General features: G+C 40.3%; 2 protein-coding genes across 2 annotated transcripts in view; both read right to left on the reverse strand.

Moving 5' to 3' along the window:
- The window catches only part of LOC311034856 (acetylcholine receptor subunit delta-like), a 15,215-nt gene extending 4,434 nt beyond the window's left edge, over window positions 1-10,781 (reverse strand). Inside the window, exons 1-9 of the mRNA XM_084042880.1 lie at window positions 9,150-10,781; window positions 8,316-8,461; window positions 5,701-5,745; window positions 5,494-5,603; window positions 4,494-4,649; window positions 3,903-4,018; window positions 1,808-2,008; window positions 799-910; window positions 313-427 (exon numbers count right to left, since the gene is read on the reverse strand). Coding sequence (XP_083899006.1) covers window positions 313-427; window positions 799-910; window positions 1,808-2,008; window positions 3,903-4,018; window positions 4,494-4,649; window positions 5,494-5,603; window positions 5,701-5,745; window positions 8,316-8,461; window positions 9,150-9,207 — 1,059 coding nt within the window. The 5' untranslated portion in view covers window positions 9,208-10,781. The remainder of the gene's footprint in view (window positions 1-312; window positions 428-798; window positions 911-1,807; window positions 2,009-3,902; window positions 4,019-4,493; window positions 4,650-5,493; window positions 5,604-5,700; window positions 5,746-8,315; window positions 8,462-9,149) is intronic.
- Window positions 10,782-10,927: 146 nt separating this feature from the next.
- LOC311034855 (ubiquitin carboxyl-terminal hydrolase 47-like) lies at window positions 10,928-21,314 on the reverse strand. Its single transcript, XM_084042879.1, has 12 exons — window positions 21,223-21,314; window positions 19,272-19,332; window positions 19,055-19,154; window positions 18,720-18,841; window positions 17,724-17,794; window positions 17,110-17,235; window positions 16,918-17,013; window positions 16,328-16,456; window positions 15,768-15,896; window positions 15,567-15,604; window positions 15,428-15,462; window positions 10,928-14,672 (listed from the first exon to the last, which is right to left on the reverse strand). Exons 2-12 carry the CDS (start codon window positions 19,324-19,326, stop codon window positions 13,813-13,815), a joined length of 1,761 nt encoding a protein of 586 aa, XP_083899005.1. The 5' UTR covers window positions 19,327-19,332; window positions 21,223-21,314; the 3' UTR covers window positions 10,928-13,812.
- Between the last annotated feature and the right edge of the window lie 2,079 nt (window positions 21,315-23,393).

Here is a 23,393-nt window from a genome sequence, read left to right on the forward strand (position 1 = left end):
TAAAAAACACACTTAAAGGATTAAGAAAATGCAGTTGGTAAGAAAAATCCACCCTAAGGGTACGGTCACACCTGCACACGTTGCAGGCTGATAAATGCAGCAGCCGCCTGTTTTGTGCAGCCGAGTGCAGCGATCTACAGTACAACCTTATAATGCGTCGTGTTTGTGACGCACCCAATATGCGATGTACAGAGTTGTATGTGGTACAACTATAATGTTTGCCTATTTTATTCCGGATGTTCGCCTATAATGACATGCCCAGAATAGTTATGCTAGGGCATAGTTATGCTAGGGGCAGAACGTACACTGTACCTGCTTTGTCCATTCTGTCATGACATGAGTGCAAGGAGTCCTGAAGTGCAGGTTTAGAACGACGACACAGTTCAACACCACCACCGTCACCAACACCATGATGAACATCAGGTACCTGCCAATGCACAAACACACGTGTGTGTGTGTGTGTGCGTGTGTGCGCGCGTGTGCGTGCATGCGTGTGCATATGCGTGATAGAGACCTATTAGTTTGGTCATTTCCAGCACTTCCGTGACTGTGGAGAGCGGAGGTTAGTTTCTCACTGGATTCGTCATCTATGAATAAATAACAAATTGAGGCCCCATGCCCCTCGCAAAAATTGGGCAACATTCGTGGGAGCCCCATATCCAAAATAGACACGTCAATATATGAAGAAATATCACTTAACCCCACTGGCCATAACAATGAATGACCAGATCAAATGATGATCAAAAGTAGAGGCACGGATTTCCCCCATTTCCCCAGAAAATCAAACCCTGGGCCTACTTGACGATGAGCGGTATGGACATGGAGGTCTCCGGCAGCCTCTGTGATATCAGCAGCAGGAACACGGACTGAGCCAGCAGCACAGAAATGGACAGAGTCAACTTCTCACAACCTACACACACACACACACACACACACACACACACACACACACACACACACACACACACACACACACACACACACACACACACACACACACACACACACACACACACACACACACACACACACACACACACACAGATATTTACAGCACAGGTACTCACACATACATAGTATCTGTTGTTGGTTGCTGTTCCAAAAACTTAAACCCTACAGTACAGTTGACTGGGGTCCCCCAGGGCTCTATAATAGGTCCACTAGGATTTCTCTCTAAACCAAACCTCTTTGTTGAAAATAGCCGATCTACATGCCCACAACATGTCACAACACAATGCTTTCTGCCCTCCTAAAATGTTTGTCTTCGATCAGGATTTTGGAAGGGGCAAAATAACATCTTATTTTTAACATGCTGCACTATCTTCAAGAACAGTGTTTCTCGCTCAGTGATCGGGACCCAAAAGTGTTTGGTGAGATTAGCGGACAGGGTCGATGAAAGAACAAGTTCATCAGACGAAATTAGGTCCTATCTAATTTTATTATCTTCTTTATTGGATCGTGATTCACGGTTGTTTACTTGATGCTAAATCCCAGTCTCTACAGGATTGACCCAGTTAGGCTTAATGCACCACAAGGCTGTCTTGTGCTGAAAATAGCTAAACTACAAGCACACATGTTTAGCTTGTAGATCGTCTATTTTCGGCATTTGAAAAAAGTATAAATCAGGCTTTACGCTGTGTTGTACAATTGTGAGCTTGTAGATTGGCTATTTTCAACAATGAGAGTTGGTGTAGAGGGGAAAACGACGGGGCCTAAAATCAACCCCTGGGGGACCTCCGTCAACAAAGTGGTTAAAACGTTACATTTGACACTTTGACATATCTTTTAAACTGCTAGTTGCACTGACTGTCAGCAGGGAGATAGTATGCCAGCGAGGCGACGAAGGTGATGAGCACACAGGGGATGATGATGTTGATGATGTAGAAGAGGGGCTTCCGCTTGATGATGAGGTAGAAGGTTATGTCCTGGTGCTTGCTGCTCTCCTTGGGAATGTGCTTGTTGATGTTCCTCTTGGCCGGGCGGTGGATGACCTGCCACTCGCCGTTCTCTGGCGACGAAGAAGAGGGCATGGAACAGGGTATAAAGATATAATACAATATTTTTTTTTCTCTTTTTTTTTTTACACAAACAACACTCACTTAATCACTTATACCCTCTATTCTTGATAAAAAATTTACCTGATTTGCAACTACTTGGTACGCTGGTTCACTCTACACACACTAAATCTCTTTGCCAAAAATAGGCTACAAGCTCACAACGGGTCACGTTGTGACGCATTGTGATCTTGTAGTTCACCTATTTTTGGCTAATGTTCAAGCAGTTAACTCTCTCAGTGCCAAGCCCCGAGTTATCCCGAGTTTTTTCTGAATGCCCTCAGTGCCAGAACGAGAAATCCCGAGTTTTTTACCTTTTACTGTGATCGCACTGTTCTGTTTATTTTTCATCATCACTTTCACTTTATGATTCCTTCAGACTCACAGGGGCCGGATTCATGACGCAGATTCTGTTTCCGGTTCTCATTTTTTTCCCCCGGTCATTTTCGTCCAGAATAGGCAAAAACACGTCTTTTCACACGGTATAAAAAACTAACGGAGAGCTCCACTTCTATTTTCTATAGTCTGGGTGACGATCAGTCATCGTAGTCGTGTATCACATCGTATTTAAGGCCGATCAGCAATTGTCGAAAACGTCACATCCGGTTTATGACTATACACTGTTTGGCCTGTTTGGAGGGGGTCGAACGAGTCAGCGAGTGATTGAGGTGTCAATGTACTGCTCTCTGCTGGTCGATCTGTGGTATGTGTTTAAAAAGCAGAAAGACAAACTATTTGAAAATCGAATTACAAAATAACAAAAAAAAAAAAAAAGAAAATCGCTGGCACTGGGGGAGTACTTTATGAAAATACTCTGGCAGTCTTAAGAGACACCACACCCCCCATGTCAGACATGGCATGTCCCCCCCCCAGACTAACCCCCACAGAGCATACGGACAATGTCAATGACAACCAACAAATAAACAAACAAACAAACAAACAATACTTGCACCCAGCTTACAGAATTCAAAATCTAATTCCATGTGACTGCCATATTTTTAGCCGCATGCGCTAGCGCGGCTCTATAAACAGCACTAGTCTTAGTCCGACACCCGAGTGACATTTTGTGACACCTTAGTCCGACACCCGAGTGACATTTTGTGACACCTAAGTGTCATTGGCTGTCCTGGCTGTCCATCACACTTCCCCCCTTTTAAGCCCCCCTTTTAAGCCAATGGGGAGACGAAAATGTAATGGACACGTTAGTCAACGAATTAGACGAGACGAAAATGTTAGGGCGGGACGAATGGAGAAGAGATCTAATCAGAATTACTCTTTTTGAGGGACTAGTTGGGAAGGGATCCAATCAGAACGATCCTCATTGTTATGTTAGGTTGATCCACCCGGAAGCAGACCATATTAGGGGCCAGCATGGACGAACACAAATCACAACAAGACAACGCACGGAGTTGCAGAGAGAGAGAAAGGGAGACAGCTTCAGGCAGGAGGGTTAGCCTCAATGCTAGCATGCTTCATTAGACCTAGTTTGGCTATTAACTTATTATTTGGCCATGTTCACACTGACTTCAATCTTAGCTATTGTTGGGAAGACCCGTGTGGTGTCACAAAATGTTGCCACCACTTACATAAAAAACATTAGAGCGTTAATCTGCGACGCTATGTTGCCAGGTTTGGCGAGAGAAACAAGCAATCCAAAAAAACAAGTAATCAGGTCTATGAAAAGATTGGGGCCAAAAAAGCCTGCCGCATGCGGCTTTATTATGACTTTGGTCATTCTTGTTTTTAAAGTCTGAGGCTCTACCTTTATCATTGTAATCTAATGAGAGATCGCAAGGGTGCGCGCATGCGTGTGAGTGTGTGTGTGTGTTGCGGATAGGGGTCATCTACCTGCCCAGCTGGCAGGGTCAATGATGATCCACTCCACTGTGAATTTAGTTATCTGGTCCTCCATGTACTCCTGCTTCAGTCGCATGGTGATCTCTTTGGCATTGTAGGACAGAGAGCTGCAGTGCACCAGGGGAAATGGAGTTCAAATCACATCTGTTAGGAGGATGGGTCTTAAATCTACCACCATCACTGAACAGGTGTGTTATTCTGCAGTGTGGTGTTGTCTATGGTCTTGCAGTGGTGGAAGAAGTACTGGTACTCCCCCACCCCTTTTTTCACTTAAGTAAAAAGTAGCAATACCACTGTGGTAGTGGGGTGTGATTTGGGCTCTGGCTCTGCTGTGGGTGGAGATGGGAGCAGTGCCAGGGTTTATTGAGTGGCACATCTTTGTGTACTCTTTGATCTTAGTGTTGTGACTAAATGGGGACAATCCAAATCCTGGCCGTTGTGCTACCTATGTTTTATCTTTCACTCTTTTATCCTTCTTCTTATTCCTGAGACTGTAGTAGAGTGGGGGGTTTTAGTGCAAAATGAATTTCACATGCCTATTATTAATAACATCTGACAATTAACTTGAACCATTGGTCTTACGTGAATTTGAGGGTGCAGTTCTGCCAGTCAAAGGGGAAGAAGTTGACATTGATGGAGCAGGATGACCTGAAGATGGCCGGAGGCAGCCAGGTTACCTCACCGGTGGAGTAAACCAGCACATTGCAGAAGTAAGCCACCTTGAACTGGGCATCATTACTGAAACACAACATTACAGTTGCAAAATAATGTCAAGGTCCAAAAACAAAACATCATCCTAAATGAAAAGCATTATGACAAAGTATCATGTTATTAATATTGAGGGTGTACTGTGTGCTAAAACATTTGAAGAAACATTGCAGAGGGAGTACCGCACTCCACTTTTCAGTAGGTGATTCTTAATAATAATAATAATACCTGTAATTTATATAGCACTTTTCTGAGTACCCAGAGACGCGTGTGGGGGGGAAAGGACGCAGAGAGCATTTTAGAACCGAAGGGGACATTAATTGTTACATTAATTTGGTTAATTTGGTTAATTCGGTTAATTCGTAAAAAAAAAAAAATCTCCATGAAGTGTACATGTTGGAGGTTTCTTCTTTTTCTTTTCTCTTCATCCCAAAAGTGGGGGGGATATCCATCCCCCCAATGGAACTGAGTATGTCCAACCCCCCCCCCCCCCCCCCCCGTGAAGTGAATCATTTTTTTGACAGGCAGCCAGTGTAGGTCATGGAGGACTGGTGTGATAAGTGGTCTCTGGAGTGGGTGCTGCCGGGCAGCTGAGTTTTGAACATATCTTAGACTTCTCACAGGTCAAACAGTTGGACTCGCGCGCACGCACGCACGCACGCACGCACGCACGCACGCACGCACACACACACACACACACACACACACACACACACACACACACACACACACACACACACACACACACACACACACACACACAGCATTAAATTGATCTTTTGCACCCAAGCCCCTGTTTGGAAGCTGTAATTCTGCCCCAGTAATACAGATTAAATATCTTTGTTGAAAGAGAAATGATGAGAATGAATCTCACTTGTTCTCCAGAACAATGTCTGGCAGCCACACCATATTGGATGGGAGACGAAGGACGCTTATGTCATCAAACTCTGAAACATTCCACGTCAACCTGTAGTCACTCCAAATCTGTCAAAACACACACATGAAAGCAGGATTACAATGATAAACTGGAAAACCTGTTTTCCATGATACGTGTAAGGGGAACAAGTTCTCATTGACTTACATGTTCAATCCAAACATTGGTCAGCAGTGTCTCGTCTACCTCTTTCTAGGGGAGGAAGAGAAAAATAAAAGCATGTTATCATTTATTTTGGGAGGTCCCCCAATTACATTTTAGAATAATATATAGGCTATATATATATATATATATATATATATATATATATATATATATATATATGAGGGTGGAGATATTCCACTTAGCGATGGCCCAAATAGTTCACTGAAAAGGCAATTGTATACCATCTGGAAGAACAAACTAAGTAGATAGTTTTCAATGATTCAAATTAAGTACAAGCACAAAAATGTAATGTGCTCTAGGGTTACTAAGCAATAGGGTTTCCTGGCACTGTGAAGGTGCAGAGTCACACAAGTTAAAGCCTGGAAGCAACATTCAAGCAACATTATTCAAGGGAAGGGGTGGGTGGGTGAGGTACAATCTGTGGAGTCTGTCCCCAGAAGTAAAAGTTTTAAAGTTGAAGTGGCTGTCTTAAATGCTATCCCTGTGGCAAGTACAAGTACTGTACAATCACAGCTGCTGGAAGGTACAATGCAACTCACTTCTCCATGTTGCTTGCAAAGACAGGCCCATCTCCATCTGGGAGGATGGGCTGATGTGTTTTTTTTTATTCTTTCTTTTGTTTCCCATGGTGCAATATGGTCATGGTCTACTGTCCACAATTATGGAGGTGCGTGGGTGGGAGGATGGTTGTTGTTATACTTACTTATACTATTATTATTATCTGGATCTTGTGACGATGTCCATGTCTATGTCTATGTTCTTGTTTATATGTTTACTTTGTTTTAGAGTTTTTATTATTTGCTGCAGTATAAATTGCCCTGTTTGGTACATTAATAAACTTAACCTTGACCTTGACCTTGACACTATGGAGCCATCTCCATTGGATCTGACTCAAACATTCAGCGGTTTGTTTTTAAATGGACATGCCACTGTCCAGACACAGACTTTAATATAGCCTTCTTCAGTTTGAATTCTCCAAAAGACTGTTGGATGTGGTCAAATATGGCCAGGACGTGGTTGACTTAGAAAACTACAGGATGTCACTGTTTGTAAGATAGTTTAGTGCAATACATAGATAGATGCAATGATAATCACAGTGGAATGATGACGTATTGTGTGACAGTGTGACTATTAATATCTGTTTAATTATAAACACTTGTTCCCACTAGTATGTAGGGCACTTGACAAAAATAGTAACGTCGGCGAGTTCAATGTTGCCCTGGCTAACCAGTTTAAATGTTTTCCGTTTTGGACCAACAAAGGCACCAGGAGCCAGTTTCACCACCTCACACTAAGTTCAAACTTAGCCCAGTTATAGCTTAAATGGCTTTTTAAAAGCTAGGCTAAGTTTGAACTTAGTGTGAAGTGGTGAAACTGGCTCCTGGTCTTTGTGTCATTGATGGTTATTACAGATAAGGATAGGAACAAGTTAACATTGTAACTCTTTATCTAGAACGCTTCATATATTTACAGTAGTTGTTTAAAATTGTTTTAATGCTTTATGGTTTTAATAGATGCACTAGTCCAGAGTGCCGGTTAATGTTCCCAATTGCCCCATGTCAGAGGGCTGTAAGGTAATTGAATATTTGAAAAGCATCTTTCCAGTTCTGTGTTGGATGCAGTGGATTTGTCTTAAATCAAGGTAATATTTACACAAACTAAACTTTGCAATATTTACTCACAAATTGATGATTGTTTTAACTTTGATAGAGTATAATGCTTGGAGATAAGAACATTGGGTTGGAGTGGATGTGTGAGATACTGATACTGATATGGATTTGACCAAGCACTTAAGAGGGATTGGTTTGTCAATTTAGCTTATTGTAAAATGATTGACTTTTAGAATTGTGGTTATTTCAATACTACAGTATAGCTTTGTTAGGTTAAAACATCATCTCCTGCTGTTTGTGTCATGTGGCATGCATGCCCATCTATATTTTGTGCCTCCTGGGCTAAAAATAGAGTAATTGTGCAATGTTAATCCTACATGACTATCATTCCAAACACACAATGACACACACAGCTGAATGGGTAAAGAGGCCATAGCTGAATGGGTAGAGAATCTGCCTGGAAAACAGAAGGTTCCATGTTTGATTTCCAGACCTGGCACTGTGTCGAGTGTGTCCCTGAGGAAGACACTGCACTCAAGTCTGACTGGGTAGCAATCAGCTGGGTGAAGCAGAAAACTGAATTTCCCACATCAAATCAAATAGGTCTAATTTATCATTACACACATAAATGAATACACACACAAGTACTTGTTAAGGATGGGATTATTAACATTTTAATGTTGACATTAATTGTATTTAGTTGTGTGATTTGTGATAAAATTATATTAAATGCATAGAGACAGTGTTTACATGTATTTGGTAACATTCATTAACAGCAAACTATATACATAATTATAGTGATATCTTCACAAATGTTAAGTTTAGTGGTAAATACATTTTACTTGATACAGGTAAGTGAGTTAGTGACATTACAGTGATACCTGATATGTGATATTACAAGTAAAATGTGCTTACAAAATACTTGCAAATTGTTACAAGGATTTTATCAAGTATAACCCACAAGTTATTCACACACACACAGCATACCAGTGAGATGAGATTGGAGAGAGTGAGAGCGAGGTACACATCTACAGGTTCTTGTTGATTCTCGGCAGGCCGTAACTCTCGGTTGTAGCGTCGCTCTTTGAACAGGTAGTTGATCAGACGCTCCTCCTCGTTCCTGCACCAGCTCTCTTGAAACCACCAAACATGCACGCACGCACGCACACACACAGAGAGAGAGATGCCCACTCAGAGACAGATAGCTGTACATAATTATGAGACACACATATACAGTCATTCCGAGTGTAAAACTCACATGCCTGAATAGGAGTGAATTTGTGGATCATATTTCAGATGAACATGGCCCCTGCTGTCAGGTGATGAGCAGCTGTTGTAAGAAACTTTTTTGAGGGCCAAACTAATTTCAAATAGACACTGTATTACCTGTAGCCAAAGCATTTTTGATTGAGCCGGTATGGTGATTTTAGTCTTACTGAGTTGTTGCCTGATGTTGACAGTAAAGTTAGAAGATAAGTTTGAAGCAGACAGAATATTTCTACAATCCTATTCAATTACCATACGTTTTTATTTCCAAATTTTTAATACATCGATGGAAGACAAGTGTACCGGGGACGAGGGGCTCAATATTTATTTTAGACACATAATTGTGCTCAACAGCCTAACAAAGCATAAAAGTCACCCCTACATAAACGTAATAATAATAATGATGATAATAATACATCAAATTTTTAGCTTTTCTAGGTATTCAACATTGCTTCAAAACAAAACATATTAAAGCAACAAATGAGTAAAAAAAAACAGAGGGGCTAAGAAGAAGAAAAAAGCTATCTCAGCAATATTAAATAACTCAAGACATACCAGATGACAGGAGAACGAGTAGGAACGCTGTGACTGGAACAACAGTCTTAAAGTTCATTCTTGCTGCGGCAAAAAACAATGTAGTTGTGGACAGTGTTTCCGTCCGGAGTCCTCGTCGACCTCTCTGCCTGGTGACTGACAGCCACAGGTGCAGCCACAGCCACCCTCTATGAAATAACCCAGCCTTTATTTCAACAGGTGCAACACCAACACTGGGGACCTATCGAAAGCGTTGACTACGTCAATGCTATAATGCCTATACTAGCTATTCTTTCATTTCATCCAATGAGAAATAACGATGATAAGATATTAGGGGACTTTGTTGTTTATCCCAAGGTGGATGGATTATGGCCAGTGACCAGCCCTTGTTTACCAGGGGCCCTTGGAGGGAATTTACTAAAAGGTGTATTTGGTATATTTGACGCTCAAATATGTGGGCCTCAGGGATCGGGAGTCAAACCTGCGACACGCTGTCAAGCTGGATTACCAGCACATGCGGTATGCGCCTGGACCACTAGGCCAGCGGGCACCCCAGAAATGGTACTTTGTTGACCCACACGTTAACTACAGTAGTGTGTTTACATGCCCACCCGATTGTCTATTCTGGGTGGGGGTGGGGGTAATAGATAATTGGCCTCCTGAGTCTTAATCCGTCCCTGATCCTATCAACAATTTGAAAAAGAATGAATGAAATGTCCATTTCTTGCGAATTCGCTCGAGTTGCACGACAGCAGGGTGTCACAAACTTCCATGTCTAACCATTCCATTACTGCATAAAATGAGTATGATGGGATAGGCCCATGGAGCAGAGTCGCGTTGGTAAGAGGGCAAAGGTCAGGAAATGTTTAACGAGGAAGAACAGCTGATATGCAGAACATACCAAAGACCTTCAAACGCTACTCGTGTTATTTCAGATCATATATCTATGTGTGGAAGAACATTTCACAAGTAATTATGAGTAACCATCTCAAATAATGACATGGTATCTGCAATTGAGAAACATTCTCAAAATAATGACTTGCTTATCTTAAATTTACACAATAATACATGTCATCAACAAATACAAAACACGAAAAACAGCGATCAGCAGAAATCCACTCCACTTCCAGTAGCAGAATAAAAACATAAAATAAAAAGAGGTAAATGTGTATACAAATATGATACATTAAATTCATCATAATAGCACTCAAATAATCAAATAAAATATAAGACATTAAAACAGCAGCCTAGCAGCATGAGAGGCAGATTGAGAGAGAGACTGCTTCAGACAGATCTAGCTCCCAAGAGATAGGCAACCACCGTCCACCGCACACAAGATTAGGTACAAACAGAGCTACACTTTCTAACTACCTGCCAACTGTACCAAATCATCAGAAACAGAGAGTTTTAAAACATGATTAAAAAGAGCGCTCCACAGAAAGCAATGTCTAGGCTGGGTTGCCTAGCCAGGGCTATGGAAGTTGTAGGATGCAGCCACCATGCAGTTACCATGCAGTGAGGAAAATGGGGGAAAATATAGTTTCTATGTCATACACTGCAACATTTTACATTTGTGGTGCCCCCTATGGACATTGGGCAGAAGTTAAAGTGCTTTTGGACGTGTGCTCTATAGAGGCTCCTCAACATGCGATTCAAATTTTCCAAATTGGATGTTGCATTCATGAACATCTGTAAGTATGGAATTTTGTTTTCGTTTTTTTAATAAGAAATAAGGCCCCTCCCACAAGTTGTTTTAAGCCAATTACAGGCAAACAGTATGGAATATCAATAGCCTATTGACAAGATCATTTGTACCTATTTTGGTGAAACAACCCATGTTTATGCAACAATGACATTTGTAGCATTTGTCAACATAGTAAAATCACTTTTGGCACTGTATTGTTTAGAGGCTCCTCGATGTGTGATCGAGTGGCCCCTCAATTTGATCAGGCCCCTCTCGACCGAAATCCTGGGGTATCCCTTTTTTGTGAAAAGGTTCTGGATATCTTCCATCCTTAATGGAACTTCGCTTTTCCCAAGTATCTTCCCAACCTCCACAATGACATTTTCATCTTCTTGTGCTTGTGGTCCCTGCTTTTGACTAATTCGCAGAAGGCTGGGTTGACATTGGAACATTCTAGCCCAAAAAACAAAGCTGAAGGATGCTACCTGCCTCAATTAGCTCCCTTTACTCAGCTATACAGTAGCAGCATCCATTCACTCTCTCTCTCTTTCTCTGTCGCCCTTGAGTCTTTTCCTGACACCATTGTATTCTGAATAATTACATTTGATTGAGATAATTATAGGTTATGGATATTATGTTTATGCTTGAGTTGACTAATGCATGAGTGCAACACATAGCATCCCTTTTGATGTGCCAGCTGCAGGTGAAAGTAGCCGCACACTCAGTGCCAAAGAGTTCAGTTGACTAATGACTCACATTTGCACATGATAACCAACTACAAGCCAAGATAATGTCATACCCTGCAGTGATGGTGTAGCTTCAAGACAAATTCCTGCGCCTATGGCTTAAAAACACCACATGCACACATACAGTAGCTACTGTACATACTGTAGATACACAATCAATCAATCTACAATTAAGTACTGTTGAGTTTAATCATAGTTCCAATATTTTTTGTATTTTTCAGCTGTTTGTTTTAAACCTGTAAATTGATTCTAGACTAAAGAGCTCAAAAATAATTGTTCCATTGATTAGAAATTGATAGTTCAAAATATGCTCCCCCATTGACTTACATTACGGTAAAACAGCTCTCAAAGTCACTATTTTAGCACATATACTAACGCAAACCAAGCTGATTGACAATATAGAACATACAATGTAAGTCAATGAGGAACATATTTTGAATTGTCAATTTCTAATAAATGGAGCAATTATTTTTGATTTCTTGTCCACTTTTGGAGTTACACCATGGCAAGGTAAATACACAACCCAAACCTCTCCCAAAGTGTTCTAACCCTTTAGGGATGCATATGATTTTCCTAATCCCATCGCCTGGAAGGACGGTAACATTACTGTCTGTCTACATAGTATAGATGATTGTGAAATCTAGGTTCTACCGTTTTGAATTTCATCTCCATGATTACATTTATTTACTTACAATATTTTACAGTATTCAAGACGGTTAATCTGGTAATCACTGTATGGATTAATAAAGTTAAATTAAAATTCATGCAGAATGGGAATGTGTTTTGAAGCTCCAGTGGAATAACATTTCCTTACACTGTATAAAATAAGCTGTACTGTATATTATCAGCTTTTATTGCAATAGATATTTCTTTAACACTGAAGCTCTGACTAATACAGAATGCTGTTGAGAAAATAACGAAATCATAAAAACATAAATTACAATTAATGTAAAACATAATATATTTAACGTAATAAAAAGTGGAAAACTGAATGACAACAGTAAACAAATGTGTTAACATCAAGTAATAGCAAAAGACAAGTAAAAAACATCCAACATTTTAAATGCCAGGTGCAGGGCAGAAGCAAACATAAAGGAAAATAGCATGATCCAGTGTGCGGACTCTTTGCCACGTAAGCAACATATAAAACAGCCACACACCAAATGACTGCTGTTTGCAGACCTTTACTGTGAGTAACGTTTCGAGCTACCAGGTTCTTCCTCAGACTAGCAGAAGTCTGAGGAAGAGCCTGGTGGCTCAAAACAAATGTTACAATAAATATCTGCAAAGGGGAGTTATTTGGTATGCAGGTTTTACTTATTTTGCTTAACATCAAGTAATATCAGAAAAAGATTGTCAATCATGAATATAAACACCTTGTCTTTTTACAGAGACCTTGTAACTTGTCTCTGTAAAAATGGTGTAAACTAAACACATTGACAATAGTCACAGTACATAACAATGAATTAGAATATCAATTTGGCTCAATAGAGACATCAAATCAAATAAAAGGATCTAAACTGAAATAATAAAATATATATCTTCACAATGACATGAAAGTATGGATTAACAAATACAGAGACTTTGGGGACAAGTTGGGTTCATGGTGTAAATGTAGCATACTTTTGTGTTGAGAATTATGTGGTTGCTTTTCTACAATGTATTTAAAGGAGACACACCATGAATTTCACTTTTTTTTATTTTTTTGGTATTTTTTGGGCTCCCCAGTGTCTCTTGTACCCCAAAAAATATTTTTTTTTAACATTCAGTCATTCATTCTCATTTCAGAGATTTTCAGAATGGGCGTGTCTGAACAGGCCATCTCAGAAATGGCATGTTTGCTTACATCACGAAACTTTCTGCCCATGTATTTTGACAGACAGAATTGCTCAGTAGCACCCCTCTGCCCAACAGGACGTTTTGGTATTGCAGCTGAAAGTGCTTTATAAGCCTGAGAGAATTGACTTGGGATGAGTATATCTGAGTGTTGATTTAGGCTCAAACCTTTTGAAAATGGTTTGAGGGACATACACGATATGATATTAAATATCAAATATTTTTTTTTAATTCATGGTGTGTCTCCTTTAACTAATGAGAACATAACTTCCAGTGTAAATAGTTTAAATGCAGCATTTTCAAGTGACAAGAACAAATGCTTGTTTTTCAATTGAGGAAACCAAGTTGTTTAATTGTCCCTCCCCTTTCTCTGAACTGTTTATGCATTTTTCAATCTCCACTATAAGCTTCTAATTCATTACTTCCATGGTGGTTTATTTTCTCCTTGCAAAGTTGACGACTTGCTCCTAGCATTTTTAAAGGGGCTCAAATAAGAGGAAGAAGGAACGTACCCTTTGTTTCTGACAAAATCGTTTGACTTCTTAAATGACACCGGTGAACTGCCTATGGGTATTGGGTCCATAATGAGGCTCTGTGTTTGTGTGGACAATTGTGGCAGTCCAGATGTGCCACTGGGATAGGTATGACATGAATGTGTAGCTCCTTGTTTAAGATCTCTGTATACTTTTGTGCCAGATAAATGCTCAGTGTTTCCATATTGAACACTCTTGATGGCTATATCTGGCCTTATTGTACTCTCTTTAAAATAACTGCGTCCATCAGCCATGTTCTCACAAGGATAGCCACTATACTGCCTCACAGTGCTTAATCTAGGATGAAAGTTGCCAACCTCTGATGAAGCATCATAGTACCTCTGTGTTTTGTAAACCTTTTGATGTTCCCTAGTGTTGATTTCTTTGTTTTTTCCTCTCTCTGCAGGGTAAACCATCATTGCCATTTTTACATCATTATCCAGTCTAGTCATGGTCTGCGTCACTGCTTTTTTAACATTATCCAGATGGCCCTCATTGGTAAACTGAGAACTGCATCGTTCTTCCCAATAAGGTGTTTCCTGATATAAGTGAGGTAACATGTCTCCAGGCGGCACGACAAATCCAAACTGATTCTGCTGTTTGTTCATCTTTCTATCAATACTCGCCTCCCTCTGTGTCTTCATCTCCATGTCATTGTCCCACCATGATGATTTCGCACACTTTTGCTCAGGCTTTGGGAGTTCCAGGTTAGCTTCATGTTTCACCTGATAATCTGTCGAGGCCACTGAGAAGAGAAAATAATTACAACAGCAGTTGTTTACACATCCTACTTGGTTTCAGTCAAGAGGTTCGAATAAATAAATACATAAATAACAACAACACATAAATAACATCAACAACAACAACAATAATCATCATCATTAATATATTCACATACTGCATTGAAGCTTTACATTATTTATACAGCATGTCAAACCAAGGCTTTATTGGCTAACATGTCTCTTGAACTCCAAAATAATTGGGGGCTTGAATCCACCATTACTGATATAGCAATCTGGGAACCCATCGGCAATTTTCTGCTAATTCAGCTGCTAAACTGAATCCGTATTGAGAGATTACTGATATGATGAGATTATGATGTCTATCACTAGTAGGTTATGTGCGAAGCTCTGTACAGTTATTAACTATACAGCACCCTCTAGTGGAGAAGTCTGCAGTGATGTGGACAGAGTGAGATATGTTCCTAGTCCTATATACATATTGTGCGCGCACGCACGCACGCACGCACGCACACACACACACACACACACACACACACACACACACACACACACACACACACACACACACACACACACACACACACACACACACACACACACACACACACACACACACACACACACACACACACACACACACACACACACACACACACACACACACACACACACACACCTCATTAAGGTAGTTTTCAATTTACTGTTTTGTGGCAGTTCAACTAATAAATGACTGAATATTCTATATTTGTAATCTTACCTTTCCTGTACAAGAGTAGATAAGCATTCGTGGACCTGATTGGGGGAGGAGATAAGAACGGTGATGAAAAAGATGACAATGGTAGCTTCAACAGCAATATCTATGTGGAGATACACAGGTGGACTGGTAAAATGTTTACCTAACAGCAGTGTCATATGGCCCAAATGGTGGCTTGATCTGTCAATGGGAAATGAAAACTAGTTGTCACTTAATTATTCTATAAATACTGCAGTGCACAATGATTACTTTATCATGCGGAGCAGCCCTCTCTGAGTATTCTGTATTGGTGCTTCTCTACAATATCTGGCATGCAAGTGAAAAACAAATATATTTTCCTCACCTTTCTTACATAGGTGTCATTAAAGCAATACCATTCGCCAGTTTCATAAGATTTGACTGTTGCAGTGTAGTGCCCTCCTTTTAAACTCCCAAAATGGTCCACAGAGGCATAGAAGTTATAGCTGCAATTCTGATTAAAGAGATAAACCAAAATATAAGAAATGTTAAAGGAACACTTAAAAAATATATTATCTCTTTATTTTGGCATTCTCTAATCCCAATTTCTGTCTAATCACTCTGTGTCTCAGTCAGAGGTGAGTTGTTGATAGCTTTGACAATGCATCTGCCAATAAAATCATCAACATGGATTTCAATTTAAAAGAAACAACAGCCTTTCTGGAACATTAGCACACTAAAATAGTAGCCATGGTTGCTGCATCAATAAAAATACCTTTGAAATCAAGTTAGAAATCCCTGCCTATGATGTCATTGGTAGGTACAGTTTCACACTATCCACAGTCCACCTCTGAGACATAATGATGTATGAGTACCGATACATGGAGATAAATTCCTTTAAATGAAAACAGTCAACGGTAAAAGTACATAAATGTGTTGAAATACCTCTGTCTGTAATGTCTGAGGCACATCCACGCAACAGTGGAGTTTGACATAGCACATCTGACCACAGTCAAACTCAAACCTCTTGAGCAGCAGGATCAGAATTTCAGGATCCTTTGTTAGCTGGCTTTCCTTGTTTATATATATGTATAAGATAGATTGATATAGATAGAAGCACAAAATATACAGAAACACAGATTTAAGGATATTGAAGGCTGATGTTTGCACATTGTCATTTGCACACAGTCGTTTGTCTGGTAAACGGTTATGGTTCTGAAATTGTCCAACAGTATGTCTTGTAAAATGTAATTGTTTTGCATAGTCCAATGTCTTATAAAATGGTATTGTTCTGTCATTGTCCTAGGTCTTATAAATTGTCAGTGTTCTGTCCTTGTCCTACAGTATGTCTTGCAAAATGCTATTGTTCAGTCATTGTCCTATGTCATGTAAAATGTTATTGGCAAATGTTAATGTTAAGTACAACCTTAACTAGAACCAATTCCAGGCTAAAAAAAGTGCTTCTGAATTCTGGCAACATATTCCAGACTTAAGACTTAAATTTGACTTGTACATGCTTCATACAGAATACTCACAACGGTTGCACGTGTCTTTGTTTCGCACTTCTCACAGTACATCTTGTTATGTCTGTCCAGTTCTGATGCCATAAAGAATGCCTTAAAGCCATCGCTCTGAAAACACAAGAGAGTTGCTTATACTTCATGTGCCCCATTTACCTCTTAAGAAATGAAACAATGTCATTGCTAATAAGTCAAAAGTTACTGTACCACGCTGTAGGGTTGAGAATGGGAATCTTCCATCGAGAGTGGAAGAGTCCAAAATAGTCCATCCACATCAGTCTGCTTCCAACAGTGAGAGCATGTGGTCCTGTGTCTCAGATGTCCTTTAAATATCTCAACACAAAGATAAACAAGTACAGTATTATATAGCAGCCTTAGTGGCTAGTTAATACATGATGCAACACCACAATCAATCCTTTCCCGTCAAAGTGTCCATAGAACAAATTCCATACTTATTGTATATACATTTAGAGTGGTCAATTATTTTTCACACCCTGTTTTTTCCCAATTTAGTCATTAAGCCAATTAACCCTCCACATATATTTCTGTGCTGCCACTGCTGTACTTTCATTTGAGACATAGTTTTGCTTCTCAAAATATATTCTCAGCTTCAAAACATATATGTCATATTTTCTTCCTATAGCCTATACTACAATCCCCAGCTGCCCATGTGCAGAGATGTGTGCCTGTCTGAAAAAGGATATTTGAAGAAATTGAAGAATTATATTATTGAAGAATTTATAGGGAGACTCACAGAACTGCTTCGAAATTACTAAAATCATTCTCATATCTTTTCTCTTTCTGACCTTTCACCTACTTACCTGGGACACATCAGGGCTGGTCAGACTTAGGATTTTCTCAAGATACTCTGCAGAGTCCCGTTGTTCATGTACTGGAAGTGGAGGTGAGTAAAGCCACATTTATGCTTCATCATACGATGGCGTCACAGAACTAGCACAGTATAAGCTCATAATGTGTCACTTACATATCTTCTACTTTTGGTCTGCAACTCAGTCATACAGGGAGTGGATCATAAATTAGGCATAAGGTTCAAGGTTCTTTATCGTTACATCATGTGTACAGTAACATAAGAGTAAAAACTAGTTTTGTTTCTGACATTGTAGCTGCATAGTAACAGTTATAAACAACAATACAGATGGATACAGGCAGTGTGCAATTTCTTGAAAAGTGACCAAACAGAAGGTGGGATGTTTTCAGAAGTTAACCTGAGAACTGGGCACTTGAGAGAATTATTAAGCACAATTTTGTGGGGAACTGGGCACTATTTTGAGGCCCATTCTCTCTTACATTATAGGACCCATTTCTAATCACTCATGAACAATGAGGTGCATTGTTAACCGTCAGTGTACATTTACAGCAGACACATTTTGCAACTGAAAACATAATGGTTCCTAAAACACTAGATGCTACATAACAGACAGACAGACAGACCTACAGTATGTGTCCATAGGTAATTATTACCTCACCAACTACAGCTATAATGGTCATTCACACATCCCAGAGTGAATTGCCTGTGAATGGGTGAAAGACTGTGGGCATATTCTATATTCAGTGAGACCTCCATCACTCAAATGCAAGACAGTCCTGAATTTGTCCACCTTGTCCTACTTAATTGCTTAAATAATTAAATTAATTGCTTTAGATTAAGATACGGTCATCCTGTATTCTTCTAGAATGTAATTTAGAAACCTCACCATGGATGAAAATAAATCAACAAATGCATGCCCCCTGGTAAATTGCACATCTCTATCATATTATGAACATAGAAATTAACTCAATGTCACATCAAAACTTACCTTTAGTAATCCCCAAGTGTTTTGTGATATTACGTGTGTTAGCTGTATGTCTCTCTAAATCAGTAAACAATCTTCCCAGGTGTGGATCAATGGTTGTCGAGTCTTGACCACTGTGTCTGACCCTGTGGCAATAAAGACATAATAGCAGTCATGGTTACACCACATCATCATACAGTGATGACAAACAGATACAACCATACAAGCTACATGTAGGCTATGCAGATCGATGCATGTAGCCTACCCATCTCTAAGCAGTAACCTGTACTATGTGCTTTGTTGTAGGCCAAACAAACTTCACCTGAACCAGTTGTAATAGGCTATATGCAAAATGATACCTTGATTTCATATCCTCTCGGAAGTCCCTGGTCATGAAGAGCACCTGAAGAACACTGTTTAAATAGCATGTAGCACCCTGGTTTTCCAAGCCATGGTAGTCTAAAGAGAACATAGAACAAAAGCAGCCTAAATGCTACGAATGTACTGCCAACATTCAGCATGGAAAAGTGGGCTTTAATCAATGAATATATTATGCTTCAAGTGCATGCGTGGTACCTGAAACTGGAATGCTGTCAAGTTTCTTTGAGAATTCTATTCGCTTATTGTTCATGTTGACCTGTCAATGACAATGTGGTTGTTTAGTGCATTCTCTTCCCAAAATATTGTCATCTAAAATGAAATGGACACGGACCAAGAGAAATTGTACACATAGGCATGGCTGGATTAAAATGGTTGCTCTGTGTGCAAAAATAAACCAGTTATAGCTATGGACAGCTAGAAATGATTCACACAGTGTGTGTGTGTATGCGTAACTCGTGTTTACGTTCACTTTTACACTGATGACTAACAAGATGTCTACAAAAAGTGATACAGGAAGGGTGGGCACTGAGGAAATCTGGGCACCATTTGTTTTTGGGAAGGCTGGGCAATTGGGGGAGAAGATTGGGCACCTCTTCTTTTTTTTTACTTTCCTTGACCCCTTTCTTTTCTTTCTTTCTGGAAACAATCAAAACGATGAGGCTAGCACAAAAACGAATTTCACCCACTGTTTTACCCATCTGTACACCTGTAATGTCGTGGCAATAAAAGATTCTGATTCATAGACATGACAGATAGGTGTGAAACGCTTTCTGTGGACACAAACCCTAAAACACCTGTTTTTGTGGCCAGATTTCCCAGGTGCCCACTCCTCCGAGTCCGAGGGAGTGCCCACATTTCCCTAGTGCCCACTCTTCTGAGGTGGCCAGATTTCCAAGTGCCCACTCTGTTAAATTGGTGACCAGAGTTCCCTAGTACTGCTTAGCTGTAGAATACAACTCTCGTAGACGTATTTGTGATTCTGACGTTTTCAATCTACGAGAGTTGTAGGGTTGACGCCCCATGGAGACAGAGACTTTCTGCACTATGCCCCGGCCGTAGACACTCCAAACATGTACACATTGAAAATAAAGGTGCTTACCCCCAAGCCCCAAATATTAACTGTCTCTACACGGTAGTAGTTTAATGTAAAAATCCATATCTTTCAATAAAGAAGTGTTTTAATGCCGTCTGTGGCCGATTCTGTCGGAAGTTCCCAATGGGCGGTAGTGACTGGGCGCATCCGGTGAAACCCGGAATTACACTCAATGTAAACAGGAAGTAAACGAGGGTGAAAAAATGGCGTTCGGCCACAGACGGCATTAAAACATTTCTTTATTGAAAGATATGGATTATTACATTAAACTACTACCACGTAGAGACAGTTAACATTTGGGGCTTGGGGGTAAGCACCTTTATTTTCAATTTGTACATGTTTGGAGTGTCTACGGGGCATAGTGCAGAAAGTCCCTGTGACCATGGGGCGTGAACCCTACAACTCTCGTCAGAATCATAAATACGTCTACGAGAGTTGTATTCTACAGCTAAGTACTGCCCATTCTTCCGAGGCCTGGTGCCCACTCTGCCAATAGCTGCCCAGTTTTCCCTAGTGCCCAGAATGTGTTGGTGTCCACTCTTCCTGTATCCTACCACAAAAAGTACCGACTGGCTCTCGCTAATTTTAAGGGTTACTTTCACTTTCACACTGGCGATGAATAACAATGCAGCCTGAGCCTACAAAAAGGGGGGACGCTTAGAGTTTGTCAGTTATTATGGCAGAGCTGCACTTTAAAGCTAGTGCTCTCTTATAAAGGAAATAAAATATGTGTAGCCTAATTATTTTCACTATGTTCAATTGGAGTGGTCGACATATCTGGTAGTGTGAGTCCAGAGAGCTGCAGGGCAGGCCTATGTGGACGAGTGAGAACTGAGAACAGTGTCAATCCGCAAGTTATTGGTATTCATTCATACAGTCAACAATATGGGATATTTATGAGAATTGCTGAAACATATTTAAAGATCGTCCCTTCCTTTATGTTTCGATGTCATGTTCCTAAAGCACGAATTGTGGTTTCTATTTTACATTGGCAATGCTTTCATTCATGGTAAGTAAGATTACGCTACTTCTTTCATAGATTTAAAAACTCACTTAAATATCAACCGGCTGGAAATCCCAGGAAATCAACGCTTCTTTCTTCTTCCTTTCTCCCTTCTGCTCAACTTTCATTTCCTCCTAGCCCGGCCTGGCCCCGCCCCCTAGACTTAACTGTCACACCGGCGTGTGATTTTTAGTGGGTGTTTAATTGCTACTGGCTGTCTGTCTGACACAAACGAGCAATTTAAAAGTATGATATTGCCTGCCCGCAGCTGAAATTGGAATTTGAAACAGCTTGACAAAGTAAAAACGCAAACGAAACGAAACTAATACTGGTAAGTATTTTGATAGGTCATATGATCATTGCATGAGTCACCTCACCATATCATGATCAGCTGACTTTTTAAAAGTTGAACATTGAAATGCAGTTTCTGCGAAGGCTACTTCAAGTTAATGTACAACCTATACAGCCTTCCTATTCGAGTCTGTTTCTGAACCAATGCTATCTCTTCACAGCACAGGACTTGAACATCCATAGCCTAAATACTTCTACTACAAGGTAATGAATTAGAAAATAGGCATTATATACCCAGTCATTGTTACAACTGCTTTTTCACTCCATGTAAAAACGCCAGTTTAAATATCACACTGGTAAAATGTTAATTTGCCATTTGCTAATCTGTCACTTTGAGTTGGCAAACTGAAACTACCCTGGTTTTCTTCTCCTCCTAGACCAGAGGTCAGAAGACTTCAGCCATGGCAATCCCCTCTGTGATGAAGTCTGCAGGAAGACAGTGGTGGGTTACAGTGCTGCTGCTGCTCCTCTTCCTCCTCATCCAGATGTTAACTGCTCTCATAGTTTATGGTGGTTTGTTTATCATCTCCAATGAGGCCTTCATCAGTCCTTTTCAGTTGTGCCTGCTGCAACAAGATGCTGGTGGACTGTTATGTCAGCCAGCCAGTGGACCTGCTCTTCTTGAGACACATGTTAACATTCTCAGAACGACCGCTATCCTGGGTGTGTATTCTCCACTGGTGCTGGTAGCCTTTGCCCTGCTGGCCATGCTGCTATCTGCCTATGGTGAGGACCAAGGGGTACAGTGGTGCAGTGTTTTGTGCATGGCTGTGTCCAGCCTCTTCACCCTGGTGGGCCTTGCTGCATTTGTGGGCCTGTACTGGTGCTACGTGAGCCTGACTGACATGACTGTATGGTTCTATGTGTGTTTGTGTGTGCCTGCTGAACTGGTCCTCATAGCTCGGCTGGCTCTGCCCGTCAGGATGGAGGCTGATGAGCGATTCAGAACATCCTGATAAAGTAAAGGGGACCTAAATAGCAACTGTTGTCATTTTCAGCCAGGCGTTGAACTGTTTTTCTTTTCTTTCTTTCTTATTTATGTTTTGTGTCATTTTATGTTTCCCTCAAGTGCAATACATCTTAGGGGTTCAAGTGCAATACATATTTTGTTATGTGAAGTGCTATATAAATGTGAGATTAGTATTATAATTGCCTGGACATTATTGTGGCATTCTGTAAAATTCTGTTTTGTGTCGTTATTGGTCTGGGAAAACATTATTGTATACTATTTACTAACTATGCTAGAAGTTTTATGCTTTTTTGGAAAAAGTGCACACTTTTGTTGCTTATCCACTGCAACAATTACCTTTTTTCCAGCATGATGCAAATTATGGGCTTCTGTGCAGCATCTGCCTCACGATACAGTATATAAAAAAAGGCAGGAGCACTTTCCTCAACTGTGTTTATTTTATTCATGAGTCTGACTGTACTCTGAACCACACCAGAGAGCATATACTGTAGTTCGTGTGAATTCCTTGACCTCTGATCCATTCTTATTATACATGACAGTAGGCCACCCAAATAATTCGGTCCAATTTTGTCAGGTTAGTCAAAGTGAAAGTGGTTGTATACTGTAATGCTGACAGCTAATTGTTTTTGCATTTATTATTTCCGTTGATTCTATTGGAGGGAGGTGCTGGGAATAGTTTGGGGGCTAACACTGAGATTTCAAATGGGCGGGACAGTGGAAAGAGAGGGAGAGAAGCAGGAAGGGGAGATGCTGTCCAGTTGTGCATTAAGACAGCTTTATTGTTTTTGTTTTGATCAAAGTCAGTGCACAAACCTTTGCCTCCATCAGACTATTATTAATAAGAATAAAGTTCAACTCAACCCATGTTTTTTTCTGGACCTAAATCATTCCTTTTGGAAG

This window comes from Gymnoscopelus microlampas (genome assembly GCF_963454915.1).
Source record: "Gymnoscopelus microlampas genome assembly, chromosome: 19".
Taxonomy (NCBI): Eukaryota; Metazoa; Chordata; class Actinopteri; order Myctophiformes; family Myctophidae; genus Gymnoscopelus; species Gymnoscopelus microlampas.

Coding starts and splice junctions, on each gene's coding strand:
- LOC311034855 (XM_084042879.1), bottom strand. CDS start 19,326: ATGAACAATAAGCGAATAGAATTCTCAAAGAAACTTGACAGCATTCCA. Junction 17,236..17,723: donor CCAGCCCTGATGTGTCCCAG/GTAAGTAGGTGA, acceptor CTTTGTGTTGAG/ATATTTAAAGGACATCTGAG. Junction 15,897..16,327: donor CTCAGACATTACAGACAGAG/GTATTTCAACAC, acceptor CTCTTTAATCAG/AATTGCAGCTATAACTTCTA.